Source organism: Phoxinus phoxinus, assembly GCF_949152265.1.
Source record: "Phoxinus phoxinus genome assembly, chromosome: 1".
NCBI lineage: Eukaryota > Metazoa > Chordata > Actinopteri > Cypriniformes > Leuciscidae > Phoxinus > Phoxinus phoxinus.
In genome coordinates, this window is record NC_136876.1 from 6,845,773 (window position 1) to 6,867,470 (window position 21,698).

General features: G+C 44.5%; 2 protein-coding genes across 2 annotated transcripts in view; one reads left to right on the forward strand and one right to left on the reverse strand.

The window, feature by feature from the left end:
• LOC306999933 (uncharacterized protein) overlaps positions 1-20,963 on the reverse strand; it is a 39,406-nt gene extending 18,443 nt beyond the window's left edge. Inside the window, exons 1-6 of the mRNA XM_079615049.1 lie at positions 20,826-20,963; positions 20,662-20,700; positions 20,010-20,212; positions 2,407-2,724; positions 1,965-2,321; positions 1,766-1,858 (exon numbers count right to left, since the gene is read on the reverse strand). Of these exons, the coding sequence (XP_079471175.1) occupies positions 1,766-1,858; positions 1,965-2,321; positions 2,407-2,724; positions 20,010-20,070 (829 nt within the window). The 5' untranslated portion in view covers positions 20,071-20,212; positions 20,662-20,700; positions 20,826-20,963. The remainder of the gene's footprint in view (positions 1-1,765; positions 1,859-1,964; positions 2,322-2,406; positions 2,725-20,009; positions 20,213-20,661; positions 20,701-20,825) is intronic.
• Positions 4,198-6,196, forward strand: LOC307002683 (uncharacterized protein). The gene is made up of 3 exons (XM_079620533.1): positions 4,198-4,363; positions 4,661-4,943; positions 5,295-6,196. The coding sequence occupies exons 1-3, from the start codon at positions 4,278-4,280 to the stop codon at positions 5,937-5,939; spliced, it is 1,014 nt and encodes a 337-aa protein (XP_079476659.1). The 5' UTR covers positions 4,198-4,277; the 3' UTR covers positions 5,940-6,196.
• Positions 20,964-21,698: the final 735 nt, after the last annotated feature.

The following is a 21,698-nucleotide window of genomic DNA, read 5'->3' on the forward strand; positions in this document are numbered from 1 at the left end:
GTAATGTGTGTAAGCATGCATAATGGAGTTAACATGCAAAAACTGGTTTGCTTTGGTGCAAAATACTGGTAAACATCAAGACTTGTAAAATGAAAGTGAGTCAATAAGTGGTCTTCTACTGCCCTCTGCTGGACATTCTACTTATTAATAGTCTTTTCACATGTGCTTTTGCATTCATTTATTTAGACACTAAAAAAATCCCTTATATAACAATTACTATTATAACACAATCATATTTTGTCAGTTTATCACTTCATTTGTTCTGATGCTTCACATAATTACTAGCAACGTGGTAAATCATGGTTATTAAAGATAGAAACATGGAAAATCATAGTAAATAATGTAAATCATGCTAGAATCCTGGTAAATCATTCTAGAATGTGGTATATCATGGTAAATCATCCTATAACATGGTAAATCAAGGTGAATCATGCTAGAATAGGATGCTAAATTGCGGACGGATTTTTGATATCTCGCACGTTTTGGCCGTGGCGAGGAAACGAATTTATGAAATGATGAATTTACACCGGTACTTAAGAAAAGCTGGTACCGTTACCATTTAATTTTTTTAGTACCGAAATGGTACCGAAGTACCGGGTCTTTTGACAACACTAATATATATATATATATATAAAAAAATTTCTTATATGTGCCCTCAATGCGCACTTTTGCAAAACCCACACTGATGCAAGCTCTAAAGCAGACTTCTTCTCGACAGTCAAAGCGGAGTTACATTATTGCCCGTCGTGCACAGGAACCCTAAAGGCACCGGGGTGGCGGTTTATATATATATATATATATATATATATATATATATATATATAAATAAATATAGCTGCAAGCAGCGATTACGGGCCCAAGCCGGTGGCACCGCCACCTTGGTGCCTTTAGTTGCAACTAAAGGCACCGGGGTGGCGGTGCCACCGGCTTGGGCCCGTAATCGCTGCTTGCAGCTATATTTATTTATATATATATATATATATATATATATATATATAATTTTTATTTTTTTCTAAGGGGTGTTTTTTGTTTTTTTAATGGTCTGGCAAACAGTATTATAACATTGCGCGGCACTTGCCCAAAGCTAGCCTCTAGCATAGATTTGGTGTGGTTTCACATATACTATTCCGTTTCGATCTTGCTGTGTATGGAGTTTTCCTATTGGGGGTGCTGTGCTAACTGAGATTGAGGTGTCTGATGCACTGTGTTTCTGTGATAGCGAGGCCTTGCTGTTGGCCATTTGTGTGCCTCTGGACAGTATTATTTGCCAACCTTCAACATTTTAACCATACCATTTGTGATAATAAACTGAGATTATTTTTGTATACAAGTCTTTTTCTCCCTCTCTTTGAATCCTTTAGGATACCTGTTGAAGGGAACTAGCTAATGCTAATAAAGAATAGTTTCGTAATGTTACACTTGCAAGAATATAAACTTAACCAAAGACTATTGGAAAATGTTTGTCTCTTATTCAGTGATGTAAAATTGTTTGCCACCACAATAGACAAAAGACAAAAGGCATCGGCATCAAATGAGATTTCAAACGATTCTGATCTCTGACTTTTGATTAATGCCCTGTGATTTATTTATTGTTTATTGCTCTTCTTTCAAGAAACAAAAGGAAAAAGACTGACATATTTCATTATATCTATTGTGGTAGAGTGTCTATAAGTTTTTTTCTATATAATTATGTTAGACAAATTATGTTCAACTGTTCTGTGAATAACATCATCAATGGCTTAAAAGCGTCAGCATCATCATGTACCTCGTGTAGAAGTCTCTGGTGTGTTTATAGTTGAGGGATCCTGAGAGTGTGTGATGTGGACTGGACTCACTGCTGTCGTTGAACCAGCTGGAGCTGTGAAGATGAAGGTTTATTCATACTGTGCAATATTACCATTATATCTTAACTAGTTAACACACAGGATAACTTCTAACACTGATTCATGAGAGTGTTTTCTCACCTGAATACTTGACAGTGTATCTGACTGAGATCTCGAGTTGATCTCTAAAAGTAAGCCGACATCTCCACTCTCTGTTGTCATCTTCATCCAGGAGTGTTGTAGTCAGAGTGATGATACAGTCATATTGATCTGATGATGATGATGATATCTGATATCTGGAGTCTGTCTTCAGATCAACACCAGTCTGATTCACCCACAACAGCTCAACACCCTCAGAACGAACCAAATCATCACAGACGAATACAGTATCTGAATACAACTGACAGAAGAGAGTCACAGAGCGGCCTGGACTGATCTCAGTCTGTGAGGATGAAGATGAAGATGATGAAGATGATGATGATGATGATGACACTGAAACTGAACACAAGACACTCTTCAATCATCATCTGAGTTTAATAAAGAATCTGCTCTTTTTAAATTGACCACATAATCATAAACTTACCATGAAGAACATGCAGAAAAACATAAGCATCAGTTCCTTGTTGTCGTCCATTCACAAATTGTCTGCAGATGTAATATCCAGAATCTTCTTCTGTGACGTTCTTGATGTTCAGAGAGCAGTCAGACTCCAGACTCAGTCTCTCGTGTCTCTCTGTGTCTTTCTTCTTTATCCCTCCAGTAATCAGTTCAACTGCTGCTGAACGTCTGAAGCTGGTGTAGGTCCATGTAGTTGATGTGCAGTCAGAAAGAGCATTTTTACAGGACAGACGCACATTTCCACCAGAACTGATGAACACATGATCATCCACTCCACTGGATCCTGAAACACAGTATATCTCAGTGATCATTATGATATTAATAAATGAAAACATAAAACATACCAGCATAAAAAGCAGAAGATTCAAATCATACAGTATTTTTCCGGTGTTTGATAGTTAATGCATTAATAAATATTTATGGATAAACCAAATCAAACGCGTCTTTAAGAAGGAATAATAAATACTCTGACTTTGAAACAAATGTAAATAATGTAATATCATCATATCTTGAACTGTTGATTTGAGCTTTGTCATAAACATTACTGGACGGCACAGGATTAGTTGATCCTCCTCTTCAACCGTAGAAAATACAGTAATAACTGACCTTAAAAGCTCTTTATCTGTTCTGTGTTTCTCTCTCTCCTTCAAACTCACCTGACTGTGACTTACAGTTTTTCCCAATTGCTAAAACACAAAAAGTGAATGCCCAGATCAAAGCGTCAAAACCGCACCGTTTGCATGCATGTCTTACACACAGGCACCAAATGAATAAACACATTGTAGGCATTGCACTGCAAACAATTGTACAACACACGGTGCAAAACACTACACACAGAGTGTTGTATGTTACACACGTTGGAAAATGAGGAAACACTTTGCATACAGCACATCCATTCAATAATAAAAACACATGCGACAATAGCAACACCCCCGCACACACAGTAAAACACTTAACCGGTAATTGAACACCAATCAGTCACAGCTGTAGCACTATAAATAGAACTCAGGTATGCGCACCTGTCGTGATACAATTGCGAATATGGAGGCCGAAGGACCAAGGGGAAGGAGAAGACGAGGAAGAGATGGGGGAAGAGGGAGAGGAGATCGAGGAAGAGATGGAGGAAGAGGGAGAGGAGAACGAGATGGGGGAAGAGGGAGTGGAGATCGAGGAAGAGATGGAGGAAGAGGGAGAGGAGAACGAGATGGGGGAAGAGGGAGAGGAGATCGAGGAAGAGATGGAGGAAGAGGGAGAGGAGAACGAGATGGGGGAAGAGGGAGAGGAGATCGAGGAAGAGATGGAGGAAGAGGGAGAGGAGAACGAGATGGGGGAAGAGGGAGAGGAGAACGAGATGGGGGAAGAGGGAGAGGAGATCGAGGAAGAGATGGAGGAAGAGGGAGAGGAGAACGAGATGGGGGAAGAGGGAGAGGAGATCGAGGAAGAGATGGAGGAAGAGGGAGAGGAGAACGAGATGGGGGAAGAGGGAGAGGAGAACGAGATGGAGGAAGAGGGAGAGGAGATCGAGGAAGAGATGGGGGAAGAGGGAGAGGAGATCGAGGAAGAGATGGAGGAAGAGGGAGAGGAGATCGAGGAAGAGATGGAGGAAGAGGGAGAGGAGAACGAGATGGGGGAAGAGGGAGAGGAGATCGAGGAAGAGATGGAGGAAGAGGGAGAGGAGAACGAGAGGTGGGAAGAGGGAGAGGAGATCGAGGAAGAGACGTGGGAAGAGGGAGAGGAGAATGGCACCAACCTGAACGGGAACCAGGCAGACGCACAACTATCACTGACGACATCAGGGCCACTGTGGTGGACCACGTCATCAACCATGGCCTGACTATGAGGGAGGCCGGGCAGAGGGTCCGGCCCAACCTCAGCCGCTTCACGGTAGCCAGCATCATTCGGACATACCGACAAGAAAACAGGTATGTCCTGAATTAACGCCAAAGGACTGCACAGTACCCACACAGCAAATTGTCTAGTGTTAGTGTACATTTTCCAGTGTTACAGTAATTTAACACTTTTACAGTGGTTTACATATAAACCCTGGGGGAGTGTTAATTTGACTGTAACTCTGAGAGTGTTAAATTTGCATTTTCAAATTTGCTGTGCATCAGCGTTCTGGCTGAATCTGGTTATACAGTATTTCACCACGTACAGTATGACAGTACGGGATGGGGAACAGAACCTAACCATCGACACTAATCATGCATTGTTTGCAGAACTGCCAGGCGACCTGCCGTGGGAGGGAGGCAACGAGTGTTCACCCATGCCCAGGAACTGGCCGTTGTCAACCTTGTGGTGGCAAACAACACCATCACCCTGCGCCAATTGCGTGAGCGCATCCTCGAAGACCAGGCAATTTTCCACAATGTGCACAGTGTCAGTACGACGACACTCGCCCGGGTCCTGCGGGAACACCACGTCAGCATGAAACAACTTTACAAGGTTCCATTTGAGAGGAACAGTGTTGCAGTCAAGAACCTTCGCTATGACTATGTGCAGGTGAGTGCCACAGTACCACTTCAATGACAGTTGTGTGTTTACATGGATATATAACTTGCAGTCGCCCCCCTTCTGCAAAAAAAAAAATACTTAAAAATCTTGTTCCATTGGCAAAAAGGTCACATTTATCTTGTTTTTATGTAAATGAAGCTAACCATCTAGATTGTTTTACCTGAAAACAAGATAAATTTGACTTTTTTGCCAATAGAACAAGATTTTTAAGACAAGATTTTTTGCAGTATATCCGAATGTGTCCAACCCAATCCACAGTCATTGTGCGACATTGTAGAGGCAGTACCGCTGTATTCAGGAACACAATAGTGACATTTTGGTATATGCATGTTTTTTTAGACTGTCCTGGCCTTGGATGCGGCAGCGCAGCAACATGAGTACATCTACATAGATGAAGCTGGGTTCAATCTGGCAAAAACCAGACGTCGGGGCCGGAACATCATCGGCCAAAGGGCCATCGTGAACATCCCCGGGCAGCGCGGGGGCAACATCACCATGTGTGCCGCCATTAGTGGTCAAGGGGTCCTCCATCACCATGCCACCCTAGGACCCTACAACACTGCACACCTACTGGCATTTCTCGATGCACTACATGATGTGGTCACACAGGACAGACCAGGGCAGCCCATGTTTGTTGTCATCTGGGATAATGTCAGTTTCCACCGGGCTGCTCTGGTCCGGGACTGGTTTGCCAACCACGACCATTTCATGGTGTTGCACCTGCCCCCTTATTCCCCATTCCTAAATCCGATCGAGGAATTCTTTTCGGCATGGCGGTGGAAGGTCTATGACCGCCTACCACATGTACGCGTGCCGCTCCTGCGAGCGATGGAGGAGGCATGTGGGGACATCGAGGTGGGGTCGATCCATGGGTGGATACGCCACACACGGAGATATTTTCCCCGTTGCCTGGCAAGGGAAGACATTGCCTGTGATGTGGACGAGGTGCTGTGGCCCGACCCCAATCGACGACGAGATCCCTGACATGGACCTGCAATAGAAACACCTACACCAGATGTTTAATACTTATAGTAGTTCTGCACCTGTACACTGAGTTTTGGTTGTGGAAATAAACACGGTTTACAGACTACAAATGTAGGCAGTGTCTTGAGTACAGTTGACCTGTGTGTTGTGTTTGCTTTGACTGTTTATATTGCATGTGCATGTGTGTTTCCTATCGATCCGAAGAGGGCCTTTTCAAGTTAAAGTGTTTCGTTTTGATTGCAGAATGTTATTTTGCATTGGCAGTTAGATGTTGATCTCCAAGTGCTGTGTCAAGAAATCTTGTGTGTTGAGTTTTGACACAATGAGCCAAATTTTTAATTTTGTGTGTAAGCAATTGAAAAAAACTGTATGCACAGCTAAACACAAAATAACTATTCAAAACCCACAAATAATATTTGTGGAACAGTTCCCAAAGGAAGAGCAAAACTCAGGGAAGGTTTGCTGGGATCAGTAGTTCTCCATCCAGACACAGTCGTGATGATCCTGTACTTCTGTTCTCTGACACACAACATCACTGAGCTGAGCTCAACACTCATGTGTGTTTGAATATTTTCATTCCTTTACACCCACCAGTACAACAAAACAAACAAACAAAAGATAAAGGTTATTTGTTTTTTGAGTGTGTGTGTGTGTGTGTGTGTGTGTAGATGAATGTCAGATAAATGAATGGATATTAGATGCAGTTCAGGGTAGGATCAAGTTTCTCTGTGAAAAAGAAAAAGAATTCTCAAAACAGTTTGTGTGTTTTAATGTGTGTGTGTGTGTGTGTGTGTGCGTGTGTGTTTGGTAGAGTGTGTATGTGTGTTTGGTATATGTGCGTGTGTGTGTGTGTGTGTTTGGTAGTGTGTGTATGCATGTATCCACACATGCACACGTCCAAGGGCTCGATGTTTGCAAGCACACATGCACATACACGAACATAGTGAACATGCTCCTGAAAACTAAATTTTTCTTTTATTTTCAGTCTCTCCCATTCACTTTCAATGGCTCATTGGAACACCACAAGTGTAACTCTGCGCCATTTTGTACAAAATAAAAGTTTTTCAAAACTTTTTTGCTGGTGAAAAATTTAAGTAGACTAGTGTGATCAACAGTGCCAATTTTCTTCATATGTAATTTAATATTTCCAAAAATATTCAAAAATAATGTTTTTTTTACAAAAAAATATATATGCTTACTCTCAGATAAATGAGGCTTACGATTAATCAGATGCAAATAGAAATATAAAACCAGTACTAATTGAAAGAGAACAAGTTGACAAAAAGATTGAATCCAATATTGGGTGATAATATGGTATAATGAGAGATTTATAAGCAATTTTTGTAAGCCGGTCATTTTGACCCGGGAAGACCACAAGTGTGACAAGGTGACTGCTAAACATTAACGGTTGGTTGATTAATAGCGCTTTTTTTTTCATTTGTTTTTCTTTTAATTATGAATTAAAACATTACAAAAATAATGAACATTGAAATATTTCCTTTCTTTGCTAACCCATATGATAGTTTGAGGAAGAAGGGGGGAACTTAAATATTCAGTGAAGACACCCACCCAGACTTCTGAAGACCTCTGCCAAATCTGTGCTGACCAGTGCAGTGTGAAAGGATGAATGAGTGAGTGAGTTTGAATGTCCTGTGGTTTCCCTCAATATTGGTGTTATTCTGCGTGTGCTTATGTAGCAGTATGAGTTTAACTCATAACCACTCTGCGTTCTTTTGGCCAATCAGTGCCATAGCCCTTCCCATAAATACAGGTAGTAGTCTTTCTGCCTGCCCTCTCGCTCGCTGGTGACGGAAGTGCATCATACTTCCGGGTCACTCACTCTGTGTTTTGCTGCTGCGCGTCCACAGGTAAAGTAGCGACTCTGCTGTCTCTGAACCGATTTCACTGTTATGGGCTGCCGTTATGTTTACTATCCATTGAACGATCGTAGATCTCCGGTTGGCGGGCCAGTCCTTTCCTCTGTTGTGACATTCAACACAAGTGGATGTTAGCACTGAAAGCTGCCTGTACTGTTTGTACCCGTTGAGCGGTTTCCTTCTGGGTGATCTAAAACGCTGCTGGATCGGTATGTAGGATACATGATGTCGGATTTATTTGTTTGATTTGGGGTTAATTCATTTTTTATAAACAACAGGAACGGGGCTGGTTCATCGGGAGATTGACGTCAGTTGCAGAGCTTTATTCACTAGCTGCTGTTTTGCCTGGATTGCTGCTTGTTAAACGTGCACCTTTTTTTTGAACATTGTATGTATCCATAACTGTAATCTAATCTGACTTATGCACGCCGTCCTGGAGTGTTGCTGGCCTAACGCGCAGAATTGTCATCAACTTCACTTGATCGTTACACGTCTGAGTCGCACTCATCTAACGTGCATGTTTTGAACATTTTTGCACGGAACGTTGCCGATCGCTGTCCAACCGTTCTGCCTTCACGGCCTTTGGGCAATCACGGCCATACGGCTGAATGTGCGAGCCTCTAGCTCGACGTGGGCTAGTATTTTAACTGTTTGAATGCAGCTGAAGGGGTTGGCTCTTTTCAGCTATAATTTGTGTCAAGTATCTATATTTCTTTTCTATTATTTTGCTTTCAGTTTAGTTCATTTGTATTTCTAGTTTGTTTCTTTATCAGTGAGATTGCTAATACATTTAAATATTGTTTTCTGTTTTATTATTGGATTTGTTTTCCTTGGCCAAGGTTTCATTGTACTTTACCCTGTTTATTTTGTGTTCTTTTCTTTGTTTACTGAGAAGTGTCTAAGAATTTACATCTATACTTCTAGTGTACTGCCTCTTGGAACCATTGCTGGTTCTGGCCGTTTGGTTATTTTGTATTTAAGATTTTCAATTTGTTTTTTTTCATTTAAAGATTACATTGATGCTTTCTTTTGTTTGAGTGAATCCCCTGTTGATCGTGTGTTTGCGTCTGTTTCAGTTGCTGAGAGCCGAAGTGGGTGGTGTTGGTGTCCGGGTGGTGGTATCCCCTTCCTGCGTGCTGTGTTGTCTACCCCGTTTTCTTTGGCTGTGTTCACTTGTGTCTTTCAGTGTTTGTGTGTGTTCACGTGGTAGCCTTTCCTGGGATTCCTTTGTGCCTCTGTGACTCCTTCCTCTCCCACGGGTAAGCCTCAGCAGCAAGTATGAATGTGGTCTGAATTGTTTTAATTAGTGAATAAAATTTGATCTCTTTTTATAAATTGAACCTCGTCTCTGGCTGGTTTGTTTACTTACCTGTGTGTCCTTAAGTGAATCAATAGTAGTGCAATTAGGAACTAAAGAAAATCATTCTCTGGGCGAAACTCCTAGGGTGGCGTAGTCGGTGTTTTTGGGGCAGGTTTCACCTAGATTATAACCTCCTCAGTACTGTTTTGCTCTCTGTATTGCCACATTTGGCGTAGTCGGCAGGGTCTTTACAAATTAAAGCCGAGACGTGTTCAATCCTGTTGCATGTTATTTTTTGTTTGTTTAGTTTTTTTTTATTTATCTTTCTTGTTTGCTACTTTGTGGCTCATGGTGCATTTTGTTTTTTGTGTATGAGTGTTCACATTTCTTTTGTTCTGTGTCATAGGCAAAACAGCAGCTGGTGTTCTCTCTCCGCCTCCCTATCTCCTAACGGTAGAGTTTCCCTTTATTGGGTAGGGTAAGTATGGAGGGAGAGTTACAGGAGTTGAGGGATTTAGTTGAGCAGTTAAGAGCAGATAATGAGAGGCTGCGCCTGGAACAGGCTGCGGCCGTGCCTGGACCTAGTTCCGCACCCCCAAACGTGTTACCTATTGCTCCACCCATGGCTAGAGCCCCTGCGACTGAGAGATTAGTTTTTGTGCCCCGGGACCGAAAATGTCCTATGTTTAGGGGAAGATCAGGCATAGGGTTAACCGAATGGATTGAGGAAGTGCAAGCTTGTATGAGGGCGCGTCATTTGTCAACATCCGATCAGGCATTCTTTTTGTTCGATCACCTAGAAGGGGAAGCCCGCGATGAAGTAAAGTTTCGTCCCATTGCCGAACGTGAGGATCCAGCTAAGATAATTTCCGTTTTACAGGAGCTTTACGGTTGTTGTGAGTCTTATGTAGCCTTGCAGGAAGCGTTTTTCTCCCGCCGGCAGCAGGAGGGGGAGAACTTGCAAGAGTTCTCCCTCGCGTTAATGAGCCTTATGGCGTCGGTAAAGCAGCGTGCTCCTGGTGAAATACCAAATGCTGAAGTTTTGCTACGCGATCAATTTGTTGAGCATGTACTTGACGGCGCTCTCCGTCGCGAATTGAAACCGTGTGTGCGTAGACAGCCAGTCGCTACTTTGCTGGAGGTGAGGGCAGAGGCAATTCGGTGGGAGCGAGAGGGTTTGCCAGGGGGCGCTAGGGGCCGGAGTCACTCTGTTCCTTCAGCCCTTGGTCTCCAGTTTGGCGTTCAGAGTGATTCTCGGTCGGTTGTTAACTCACCCCAAGTATCTGAGCTGAGTGAAATGCGAGAGATGCTAAAGCTGCAGCAAGGGCAGCTCAACCAGCTTACTCAAAGCATTGCCCGCATGCAGAGCTCTAACCAGCGCGGTCGTTCCTCTCACAATGGCCCCATAATATGTAGGCGGTGCCAGCAGCCTGGCCATTTTGCTAGGGAGTGTGAAGGAGAACGTGTCCCTGCTCGTGCACACTTTCCTTCACCTGCCCCTCCACCCTTTAACAGGCAGTTTCGCCCTGCTCCGGCGTCGGAAAACTAGCACCCGCCGAATTGCAGAGCCACAATTCGGAGGGGGCAGATACTGGTTCATTTGCGTTTGGTTGTTTGGCGGAAACTTCAAAACTGATGTCATCTTGTCCACATTTAGATGTGTGTATGGGTGGGGTTGAGGTTCCTTGCCTGGTAGACACCGGTTCAATGGTTTCTACCATCACTGAGAGTTTCTTTCTCCAGCAATTCGAGCCATGGAGTCAAGAGAGGCTCCAGTCTTGTCACTGGCTGCAGCTCAGGGCAGCCAATGGGTTGGCCATTCCCTATCTGGGCTACTTGGAGCTTGACATTAAGCTTTGTGGTAAATTATTGCAGCGGTGTGGGTTGCTGGTAGTTAAGGATCCCCCTGGTGGGGTGTCTTCTCAGGTCCCTGGTATTTTGGGGATGAACGTGATTCGCAGATGCTACCGAGAGCTTTTTAGTCGGCATGGCTTGGCCATGTTTGACTTACCCGTGGTTGCCAACAGTCCAGAATCTGTTGTGAAGGCGTTGCAAGGGTGCCAGCAGGCCAGCACTCATTCCCTTGAGGATACAGCTGGTAATGTAAGAGTGCGAGGCAGGAAGGCTTGCCGGATTCCTGGGGGTGTGATGAAAATAGTCACTACCACCTGCTCAGCGCAATACTCTGAAAATACTGTGTTGTTCGAACCCCTTAGCTCTGGCCTACCAGCTGGACTTCTCGCGTCTCCTGCCTTGGTTCGGGTGGTAAGGGGTACTGCTTATATCCCAGTGGTGAATGTAGGTACTATTGATGTGCTGCTTTATCCACGTACTGTTGTAGGTACCTTGGACAATGTTTGTGTTGTTAGCCTGCCTGCAGGAATCACCGAGGTACCTTCAGGGGTGGCCACAGTGGCATCTCAGATTGCTGCTCCTACGGTGCAGGATCAGATAGCGGTCATGGACCTTTCATCATTGTCTGCTGAAGAACAGGGTTCGGTAAAGTCCCTCCTTGGGAGATACAACTCTGTCTTTTCTGCTCATGATGGAGACCTTGGTTGTACTAACCTGATTAGCCATGACATTCCTCTGTTAGACAATGTTCCTGTCAGGCAACGCTATCGGCGCATTCCTCCGTCTGACTACGAGCTGGTTAAGGAGCACATTCACCAACTCCTTGAGGCACAGGTGATCAGGGAGAGTAGCAGTCCTTATGCCAGTCCTATTGTCCTTGTTAAGAAAAAGGATGGAACCCTAAGAATGTGTGTCGATTATAGGCAGCTTAACTGTAAAACCCGGAAAGACGCTTTTCCTCTTCCTCGCATCGAGGAATCCTTGGATGCACTTACGGGTGCTTGCTGGTTTTCTACCTTGGACCTGGCCAGTGGGTATAACCAGGTCCCGGTTACTGAGGCAGATCGGCCCAAGACTGCGTTTTGCACGCCCTTTGGGCTTTTCGAATGGAATCGCATGCCCTTTGGGCTTTGTAACGCCCCCGGCACCTTTCAAAGATTGATGCAACGGCTGTTTGGTGACCAACAAAATCAGTCCTTGTTACTTTACCTTGACGACATTGTGGTTTTCTCCTCCACAATCCAGCAGCACTTGGAGAGGTTGGAAGTGGTGCTGGGTCGTCTGCAACGGGAAAATCTAAAGGCAAAGCTCACCAAATGTGCCTTTTTCCAGAAAGAGGTGCGGTATCTGGGGCATGTGATCTCCAGTAAGGGTGTTGGCACAGATCCAAGCAAGGTAGAGGTGGTATCCAACTGGCAGTCTCCTGCTACTGTTTCAGAGCTGCGGTCGTTCCTTGGGTTCGCCAGTTATTACCGCCGCTTTGTGGAGGGTTTTGCGAAGCTGGCGGCCCCTTTACACAAGCTTGTGGCACATCTGGGTGCCACCAAGTCGAAGAGAAGGGCAGAGCGATCTGTCATTGAAGACTGGACAGAAGAGTGCCATAGCAGCTTTGAAGCCCTGAAAGCCAGGCTCACCAGTGCTCCGGTGCTTGCGTATGCCGACTTCTCACTTCCATTTATTTTGGAGGTAGATGCAAGTCATGGTGGCCTTGGTGCCGTGTTATCACAAGAGCAACATGGTAAGGTTAGGCCCGTAGCTTACGCTAGCCGGGGTTTAAGGCCCACTGAGCGCAACATGGTGAACTACAGCTCTATGAAATTGGAATTTGTTGCGCTCAAGTGGGCCATGACGGAGAAATTTCGTGAGTATCTGCTGGGCCATAAATGTTTGGTCTTTACTGACAATAATCCGCTTAGCCATTTGTCATCGGCTAAACTTGGTGCAACTGAACAACGCTGGGCAGCCCAGCTTGCGTCATTTGATTTCGAGATAAAGTATCGCTCAGGTAGAAACAACAAGAATGCGGATGCTCTATCCCGCCAGTATCCTCCGGCCCCAGCAGATATGGAAGTTATGCTTCAGGTTACATCACTCCCCAAGCCTCTACGGCAGGCTCTCCAGGGACCTGAAGCAATTCAATCTGCTGTCATGGTCCTTCCTCATCTCACCACTTTTGATATCTGTACCCTCCAGCAGGCTGATCCGGTTATTCAGGAGGTCTTAGTGTTTTGGAGACGTGAGCAGCGCCCCAACTTTGAAGAGCGTCAAAGGGCGTCCCAGCCTGCATTGGCGTTACTTCGACAGTGGGACAGGCTGGTTGAGAGGAGTGATGTCCTGTATCGCCAGGTGTTTCGCCCTGACGGTGCGGAAGTAGTCTAGCAGGTGGTGGTGCCTGCTTCCCTAAAGGAAGAGGTGCTTACTAAGGTCCATCAGGAGCATGGCCATCAGGGCATAGAAAGGACTTTGGAGCTCCTACGCCGGCGCTGTTATTGGCCGGGTATGACTGCAGACGTGTCCAAGTGGTGTCAGGCCTGTGAGAGGTGCCAAGTTGGCAAGGACTCTCAACATCCTAGTTCTAGTTTTATGGGGCACCTGTTGGCCTCACGGCCTAATGAGATTGTAGCCATTGACTATACAGTGTTAGAACCCACCCAGAGTGGTTTAGAAAATGTACTGGTTATGACGGATGTTTTTAGCAAATACACACTTGCTGTTCCCACCTCTGACCAACGTGCCCCCACTGTGGCCCAAGCTCTAGTGGTAGAGTGGTTCTCCAAGTTTGGTGTCCCTGCCCGTATTCACTCTGATCAGGGCCGCAACTTTGAGAGCTCCCTTATTCAACAGCTGTGTCGCCTTTATGGCATTGAAAAGTCTCGCACCACGCCATACCATCCGGCCGGGAATGGCCAATGCGAAAGGTTTAATAGGACACTCCATAACTTGTTGCGCACTATGCCAGTGTCTCGGAAGAGGGACTGGAGTTCCTGCTTGCCACAGGTCCTGTTCTCTTATAACACCACCCCCCATCAGTCGACTGGGGAGTCTCCGTTCCTTTTAATGTTCGGACAAGAGCCTAGACTACCAGTCGACTTCCTGTTGGGTAGAGTTCAGGATCCCGTGGGTGGAAACATCCATGAGTGGATTCAGGAGCACCAGACCCGCTTGCAGTTGGCTTTCGAAGGTGCTACAGAGAGGTTGCGGGTTGCTGCCGAACGTCGTAAGAATCACCATGATCGCCGTGTGAGAGCTTTACCCTTTAAATTGGGCCAGCTAGTGTGGTTTCGTGATTTTACTGCACGGGGGCGTCGTAAGCTCCGTGACCTTTACGGTCCTGTACAGTACAGAATCCTCAAAGTGCCCAGAGAGGGAGGGTCTGTGTACACAATTGCACCAGTGGACGAGCCGACCAAAGCCAGGCAGGTCAACCGTGCACTGTTGAAGGCTGTGGTTGAGGCTCATCCAAGTGATGCTGCCTCACCTTGTTCACCTCTTGCTGACCTGCCTCAGTCGGAAGACGAGTTGTCAGGGGATGATCTGGTGGTGTTGAGGCACGAGGCTCCTTTGGTAATCCCCACTCAAGTATCTGTTACTCAAACCACCCCTCGGTTGCAGCTTCCACCAGCTTCTGTGCCACCTACTGGGCAAACCCCCTTAGTGCCTATTGCTATCAGAGCACCAGAAGGACCTACTTCCTCTTTACCCTCTTTGCCTTGCTTTGTTCCAGCAGTTAGTGAAGTGGCCATACGTCGGACAGCACGGTCAACGGCGGGCCAGCATTCCAATGTCTATCACCTGCCAAGACCGGTAGTGGCAGCGGACAATGCTGCTGATCCTCCTGACCCTGTGTCCAACGTAGTAATGGCGCTGTTTCGGCCTTGGAGCTAGTATATGGTATTAATTCTACTTATTCATCGTCGGGGCGACAATCCAAAAGGTGGGGTAGATTGTAGCAGTATGAGTTTAACTCATAACCACTCTGCGTTCTTTTGGCCAATCAGTGCCATAGCCCTTCCCATAAATACAGGTAGTAGTCTTTCTGCCTGCCCTCTCGCTCGCTGGTGACGGAAGTGCATCATACTTCCGGGTCACTCACTCTGTGTTTTGCTGCTGCGCGTCCACAGGTAAAGTAGCGACTCTGCTGTCTCTGAACCGATTTCACTGTTATGGGCTGCCGTTATGTTTACTATCCATTGAACGATCGTAGATCTCCGGTTGGCGGGCCAGTCCTTTCCTCTGTTGTGACATTCAACACAAGTGGATGTTAGCACTGAAAGCTGCCTGTACTGTTTGTACCCGTTGAGCGGTTTCCTTCTGGGTGATCTAAAACGCTGCTGGATCGGTATGTAGGATACATGATGTCGGATTTATTTGTTTGATTTGGGGTTAATTCATTTTTTATAAACAACAGGAACGGGGCTGGTTCATCGGGAGATTGACGTCAGTTGCAGAGCTTTATTCACTAGCTGCTGTTTTGCCTGGATTGCTGCTTGTTAAACGTGCACCTTTTTTTTGAACATTGTATGTATCCATAACTGTAATCTAATCTGACTTATGCACGCCGTCCTGGAGTGTTGCTGGCCTAACGCGCAGAATTGTCATCAACTTCACTTGATCGTTACACGTCTGAGTCGCACTCATCTAACGTGCATGTTTTGAACATTTTTGCACGGAACGTTGCCGATCGCTGTCCAACCGTTCTGCCTTCACGGCCTTTGGGCAATCACGGCCATACGGCTGAATGTGCGAGCCTCTAGCTCGACGTGGGCTAGTATTTTAACTGTTTGAATGCAGCTGAAGGGGTTGGCTCTTTTCAGCTATAATTTGTGTCAAGTATCTATATTTCTTTTCTATTATTTTGCTTTCAGTTTAGTTCATTTGTATTTCTAGTTTGTTTCTTTATCAGTGAGATTGCTAATACATTTAAATATTGTTTTCTGTTTTATTATTGGATTTGTTTTCCTTGGCCAAGGTTTCATTGTACAGTACTTTACCCTGTTTATTTTGTGTTCTTTTCTTTGTTTACTGAGAAGTGTCTAAGAATTTACATCTATACTTCTAGTGTACTGCCTCTTGGAACCATTGCTGGTTCTGGCCGTTTGGTTATTTTGTATTTAAGATTTTCAATTTGTTTTTTTTCATTTAAAGATTACATTGATGCTTTCTTTTGTTTGAGTGAATCCCCTGTTGATCGTGTGTTTGCGTCTGTTTCAGTTGCTGAGAGCCGAAGTGGGTGGTGTTGGTGTCCGGGTGGTGGTATCCCCTTCCTGCGTGCTGTGTTGTCTACCCCGTTTTCTTTGGCTGTGTTCACTTGTGTCTTTCAGTGTTTGTGTGTGTTCACGTGGTAGCCTTTCCTGGGATTCCTTTGTGCCTCTGTGACTCCTTCCTCCCCCACGGGTAAGCCTCAGCAGCAAGTATGAATGTGGTCTGAATTGTTTTAATTAGTGAATAAAATTTGATCTCTTTTTATAAATTGAACCTCGTCTCTGGCTGGTTTGTTTACTTACCTGTGTGTCCTTAAGTGAATCAATAGTAGTGCAATTAGGAACTAAAGAAAATCATTCTCTGGGCGAAACTCCTAGGGTGGCGTAGTCGGTGTTTTTGGGGCAGGTTTCACCTAGATTATAACCTCCTCAGTACTGTTTTGCTCTCTGTATTGCCACACTTACGATGTGATCCCAGTGTGATTTACCTTATGTTTTGAAAATTTTTTCTTTTCTGGTAAAGCGTTTTGCATGTATGTATGTAAGTGAGATGCTCTTGTGTTATGTTAGTCAGATGTCCTTGTGAAATCATTTATAAGTATAAAATTAGTGCCGCTATAGTTTAGTCACTTATAGTTGCATAATCAGTGCTGGAAAAGGCACAAATATTTTCTAGTTGATTTTGAACTTGATTTAATATTACTCAAATAAAAGTGCCTACTTATTAATATACTTAAGTATTTGTATATTCTAATAATATATTTTAAAAAATATATTTATTCTTGCATGTAACAAGGCTTTTCAGGGAAGGTGAAACGCAATAATTTGTAAATATTTTTTTAGTTTTGGAGTAAAATCAAACCTTTCTCCAAAATAAAAAAATCTAATATAATAATTGGCTATTGCACACCACTATAAGTAACATTAAGGTGCACATTCACACAATGTAGAAACTACAGTGTCTATAACTATTTAAAACGTTATTAAATAAAATTAAATAAATCAGCAAGTTTGTTTTTTCCATCAAAAGAGATGGACTGCGTTCCAGTCCACTTTTAGACACGCACTTGCAAACTTCCCTAAGCACTTCTCCTCGGGGGAATCCCTGCCGCCATTTTGAAGTACGTTCCACTTCGCGAAGTGGACAAGGGAAGTTTATACGGACAGACCCTCGTTCCCTCGATGTTGACCGAGGGAAAGAGTCTACTTCATATGTATGTCACAGGTCGGGGGGGTCAAGCCAGACTGCACCCACCCCTGAAACCCAGGACCACCTCGAGGAGCGTACCAGGAAAACCAGACAGACGAGAGAGTAAAAGTTGAAAAGGTTTATTTTGTTAAAATCAATTAAAAGTCTCAATGCTAATTCTGTATCTCCCAACCAGAACGGGATCGGACCGCGGACGCGGATTTCCCTTCGGCAGCTCGTGCCTGTGCGTGGCCGGTAAGGGAGAAGAGGAGTCGGCCACCCGTCCACTGAGTGGGGGAGTATCCTGGTAAGTAGAACTTGTAGCTGCTTTAGTCAAGACGATGCAAGGAATATTTCTTATGTCCACCTCTCTTCACAGCGACATCACATACGGCGTTGGCCAGGAGGATCCTTCAATCTGCACAGCAGGGTAAGTAGTTCAACAACAGGTATATGTTCTTTGAACGAGTGATGGGGCTTACGGCTGGGGGATGCTTCGGTCCAGACAAGGAAAGGAATAACTCTGGTGTCCACCTCTCTTCACAGCGACATCACATATGGCGTTGGCCAGGAGGATCCTTCAATCTGCACAGCAGGGTAAGTAGTTCAACAACAGGTATATGTTCTTTGAACGAGTGATGGGGCTTACGGCTGGGGGATGCTTCGGTCCAGACAAGGAAAGGAATAACTCTGGTGTCCACCTCTCTTCACAGCGACATCACATATGGCGTTGGCCAGGAGGATCCTTCAATCTACACAGCAGAGTAAGTTAATACATGTACACACGATCTTCCAGCAGGTAGGGAGAATCTTCGCACTGAACGCCTGGGTTGTTTTGTTACGGTGACGGTGGTGGGCTTTCGAGATGGTGAGCGTACGGCATTAACTCTGTATATATTCCCCACACCCTGTAACTTCACTTTAAGCAATTTCTGGTGTAAACACACCACTTCAGGCACTGCATATCCACTCTTAGTGTAAATAGAGCCAGCACTCACCCAACGATTGCTATTTCCACTGTCAGGCTGGATCGAGTCCCACCCAATCGCGAGGAAGTGCGAATGCCTCCTTACTGACCCGGGGACCAAGCGTTTCCTGCCCACACTCGAAGGAGAAGACGGGAGTTCAACTGAGCCCTTAATCCACACACTCTCCGGTGATACAACCCTCGTGAACAATCCACTCCACAACGTTATGTCAATCTCAGTGCAGGTACAGTACATACATTCAATCAAATTCCACGATCATATTACTTATCTTCCCCCAGATGATGATGGTGCGGCTTGGTCTGCACTTGGTTCTCGTAACTCACTCTCTTTCCGTCCTCAGTATCTCCACTCGATCGCTGTTATATCTGTCGCACAGCCGAACCCCACAATAATCCTCAGATACCTTCGCACGCCAGCCCAACCGTCAAAGGGATCCACTTCTCTCAGGAGAACACATCCGAAAAAAAGGACAACCAGGAAGAACGACCGGGAGAACGAACAACCAGTGGGAATCCCCAACTTCCTGGTCTCTGAACTTCCTTTTTATATGCTTACTCCGCCTCCATAATCCTCGCACAGATCCCAACCTCTAACTCTCCGCACCAGATGTCAATCCGTCATTAGCGTTGTTATGGTAACATCAGGCGCAACCCGGAAATGAACCGATGTTACAGTAACACCGTCCCGGGGGGGAACACAATTCCAGCGGGACTTAGTTCCGCTTCCCTTTCGTCACCCCGTGACATGTACACTTCAGGCACCTATATGTCCCACAATGCAGTACGATTGTGATGTCACCACAGATCTTGTCTAATCACCACCACAACAAACAGCTCTAATTAATTATATATATATTTTTTTTTAAAACAACTCAAACACTCCTATATACATTTGGATGCTGCATTAAACAAATTCTTAAAAGGATTTTAAAATACTAATAATAAATCAACTCCATCGCTGATTCCAAGTGATCAAGGGCTTAGGACGTTACAGTTCAGCTCATTGCAGTTTCCGCCAGTAGTGGCACTCGTGCAACGTAAGCAATGACGTACATCCGAGTGAACGAGGCGGAGGGAAGTTAGTGAGTGAAGGGCATGACGATTTTGGACTGGAACGCAGCCCAAGTTACGACTCAGTGCGGAAACGATAGAGCAACAACACGAGTAAAAGTATGACGTGTTGGGAATCTGTCGACCAATCAAAATGCAGAGATCCAACTCCGCCCCCTGGATCTTGTGTACTGCAGAGATGTGCTACTGCGGTAATTCGAAAATACTACCGGTTTTCTACTGATACAAAGCTTAATGCTAAAGTATCCCTTTAAGTATTAATCCAGGATTATTCATATTCACCCTTATTGTAAAGTGTTTTTTCCTCACTAAAAGCTAACAACACACTCTCCAGAATAAAGAAGTAATCTTTATTAGAGAGCTGTTCATATTAAGAGTGTGTGAGTGATTTGAAGATAATTCTCCATCATCAGATGTTTGAGTGACACTATGTCCAGTATCAGGAATAATACAGTATGATCTGTGTGTATCAATACACAACTCTGAGATCACAACGTGAATGTGTGCAAGAATAAACTGAGCATGTTCAAATGAACTCTTTCCAGACTAACTCCACTAAATGTGTTTAGAGAAAATACAGATTTCTTTACCTGTGAGAAGTGAAGAGAGAATGATCAGTCCCAGCAGACACAGATCACACTTATCAGACATTTTCTGTTTCTGTCAGTCTTCCTCTTTTGGCAGGCGTGTGTGTCTCTCGCTACGAATCGGCGGTGACTCTACGTTGTGCGATGTTGAATAAAGACTGGACTCAAATCTGCTGTTCAGTGGTTCTTTAATCCAGAGGCATAATCTGCATAAATTGGAAAATGTATTTATGAATTGTTGTATTTAATCAGTATAATCATCTCTGCTCATAACTCCCGCGTACTAAGCGTTTCATTCTCATTTCCAATGATAAAGTTCACAATATACAGACTAGGCCTATCTCATTTTACAATAATAAAGTAGCAATATAAAGAAACTACTCATAATATAACATCAGATAGAATATTGCAACAATTATAGAAAATTCATTGTATAAAAGACATCACTTAATGCAAACAACAGTGACATTTGTAATAAATATATCAAAAATATCCATTGAGACAGAGTTTGTATTATTACTTCACACTCTTACTCAAATAAAACATATGTACCTCTTCAATCACCCACATTTTCAGCATTTGATATAACCAATTACATTTCGAACACACATGACAAATAAATAACAAAAACAGATTAAAGTGCATATAACCATACCTGCATAAGTTGGAAAATGCAGTTGTTTAAGCCTCGCTCCTGCCAAATATTTGAACACAGAAGAGGAATTAGAAGTCACGCTTCAAAAATACAACATCACGCTGCATAAACTCAGATAAAACTTCACGTTTGACAAAACAAAAAGAAAGGAAAAATAACGGTACTCATTAGGGGTGTGACGAGTTCTCGTGCCAGGAAATCTCACACGATTAAAATGTGGGGAGTGGTGCTGGTGGGCTGCAGCCAAGCAGGACATGAATGTCCAGTCCACTTCTCTAGGGCACGTCCTCTATTCCTGAGCCAAAAAGGCAAGCTATTTGGCAAGCTTAAAGGTATAGCGGAGGATCTTTCCTACTTTTAGAAAAGACCCGCCCTCTCCATTTTTTTTTTTTAAATGCACATGCGCAACACTCTATTTGCTCCCGAGAGGGAACGCCTATTAAACGTGTGCACGAGAGAGCATGCACGAGCCTAGTTCACATCGTGCACGTCGTTTCCACTATGTCAGACTAGAGAATGTGTAATAGGACATTAGCCATAGACGGACTCTGGTCAGACTCACCACCGGTAAGTGAACATCTATTTATGACAATCATTTCTATAGCTAACTTTAGCATGCTACAGGCCAATAAATAAGCTATCGTATATAATTTTTTTGTATTGCTGTTGCGTTTAGAGCTTTCAAGAAGACAATCTTGTGGGATCTGATATTGACTACGAGCCCGTGCCCTGTTCATCCCGACCAAGAAGATCCAGGAGGGAGGGTGCGCTTAGAGGCCGAGGGAGACAAGGTCGGGGCAGGGGCGCAAGAGCCAGCACCAGCAGAGAGCGGGGAGAAGGCGGCCGTGGGAGAGGGAGAGGCCGTGGTCAGGCTAGAGGCCGTGGCAGTCTGCTCGCTGACCTGTCACAGGATGACTTCAAAAGGGTTGAAGAGCTTCATAAACAGAGGATGGCAATTGAGCAGGTATGTGTACATAGATGACAGCTAACTTGTCTTTTTTTAACTAACTTACAAACTCTTTTAGTACAAGCACTAC

Coding starts and splice junctions, on each gene's coding strand:
- LOC307002683 (XM_079620533.1), top strand. CDS start 4,278: ATGAGGGAGGCCGGGCAGAGGGTCCGGCCCAACCTCAGCCGCTTCACG. Junction 4,364..4,660: donor ACATACCGACAAGAAAACAG/GTATGTCCTGAA, acceptor CATTGTTTGCAG/AACTGCCAGGCGACCTGCCG. Junction 4,944..5,294: donor TTCGCTATGACTATGTGCAG/GTGAGTGCCACA, acceptor ATGTTTTTTTAG/ACTGTCCTGGCCTTGGATGC.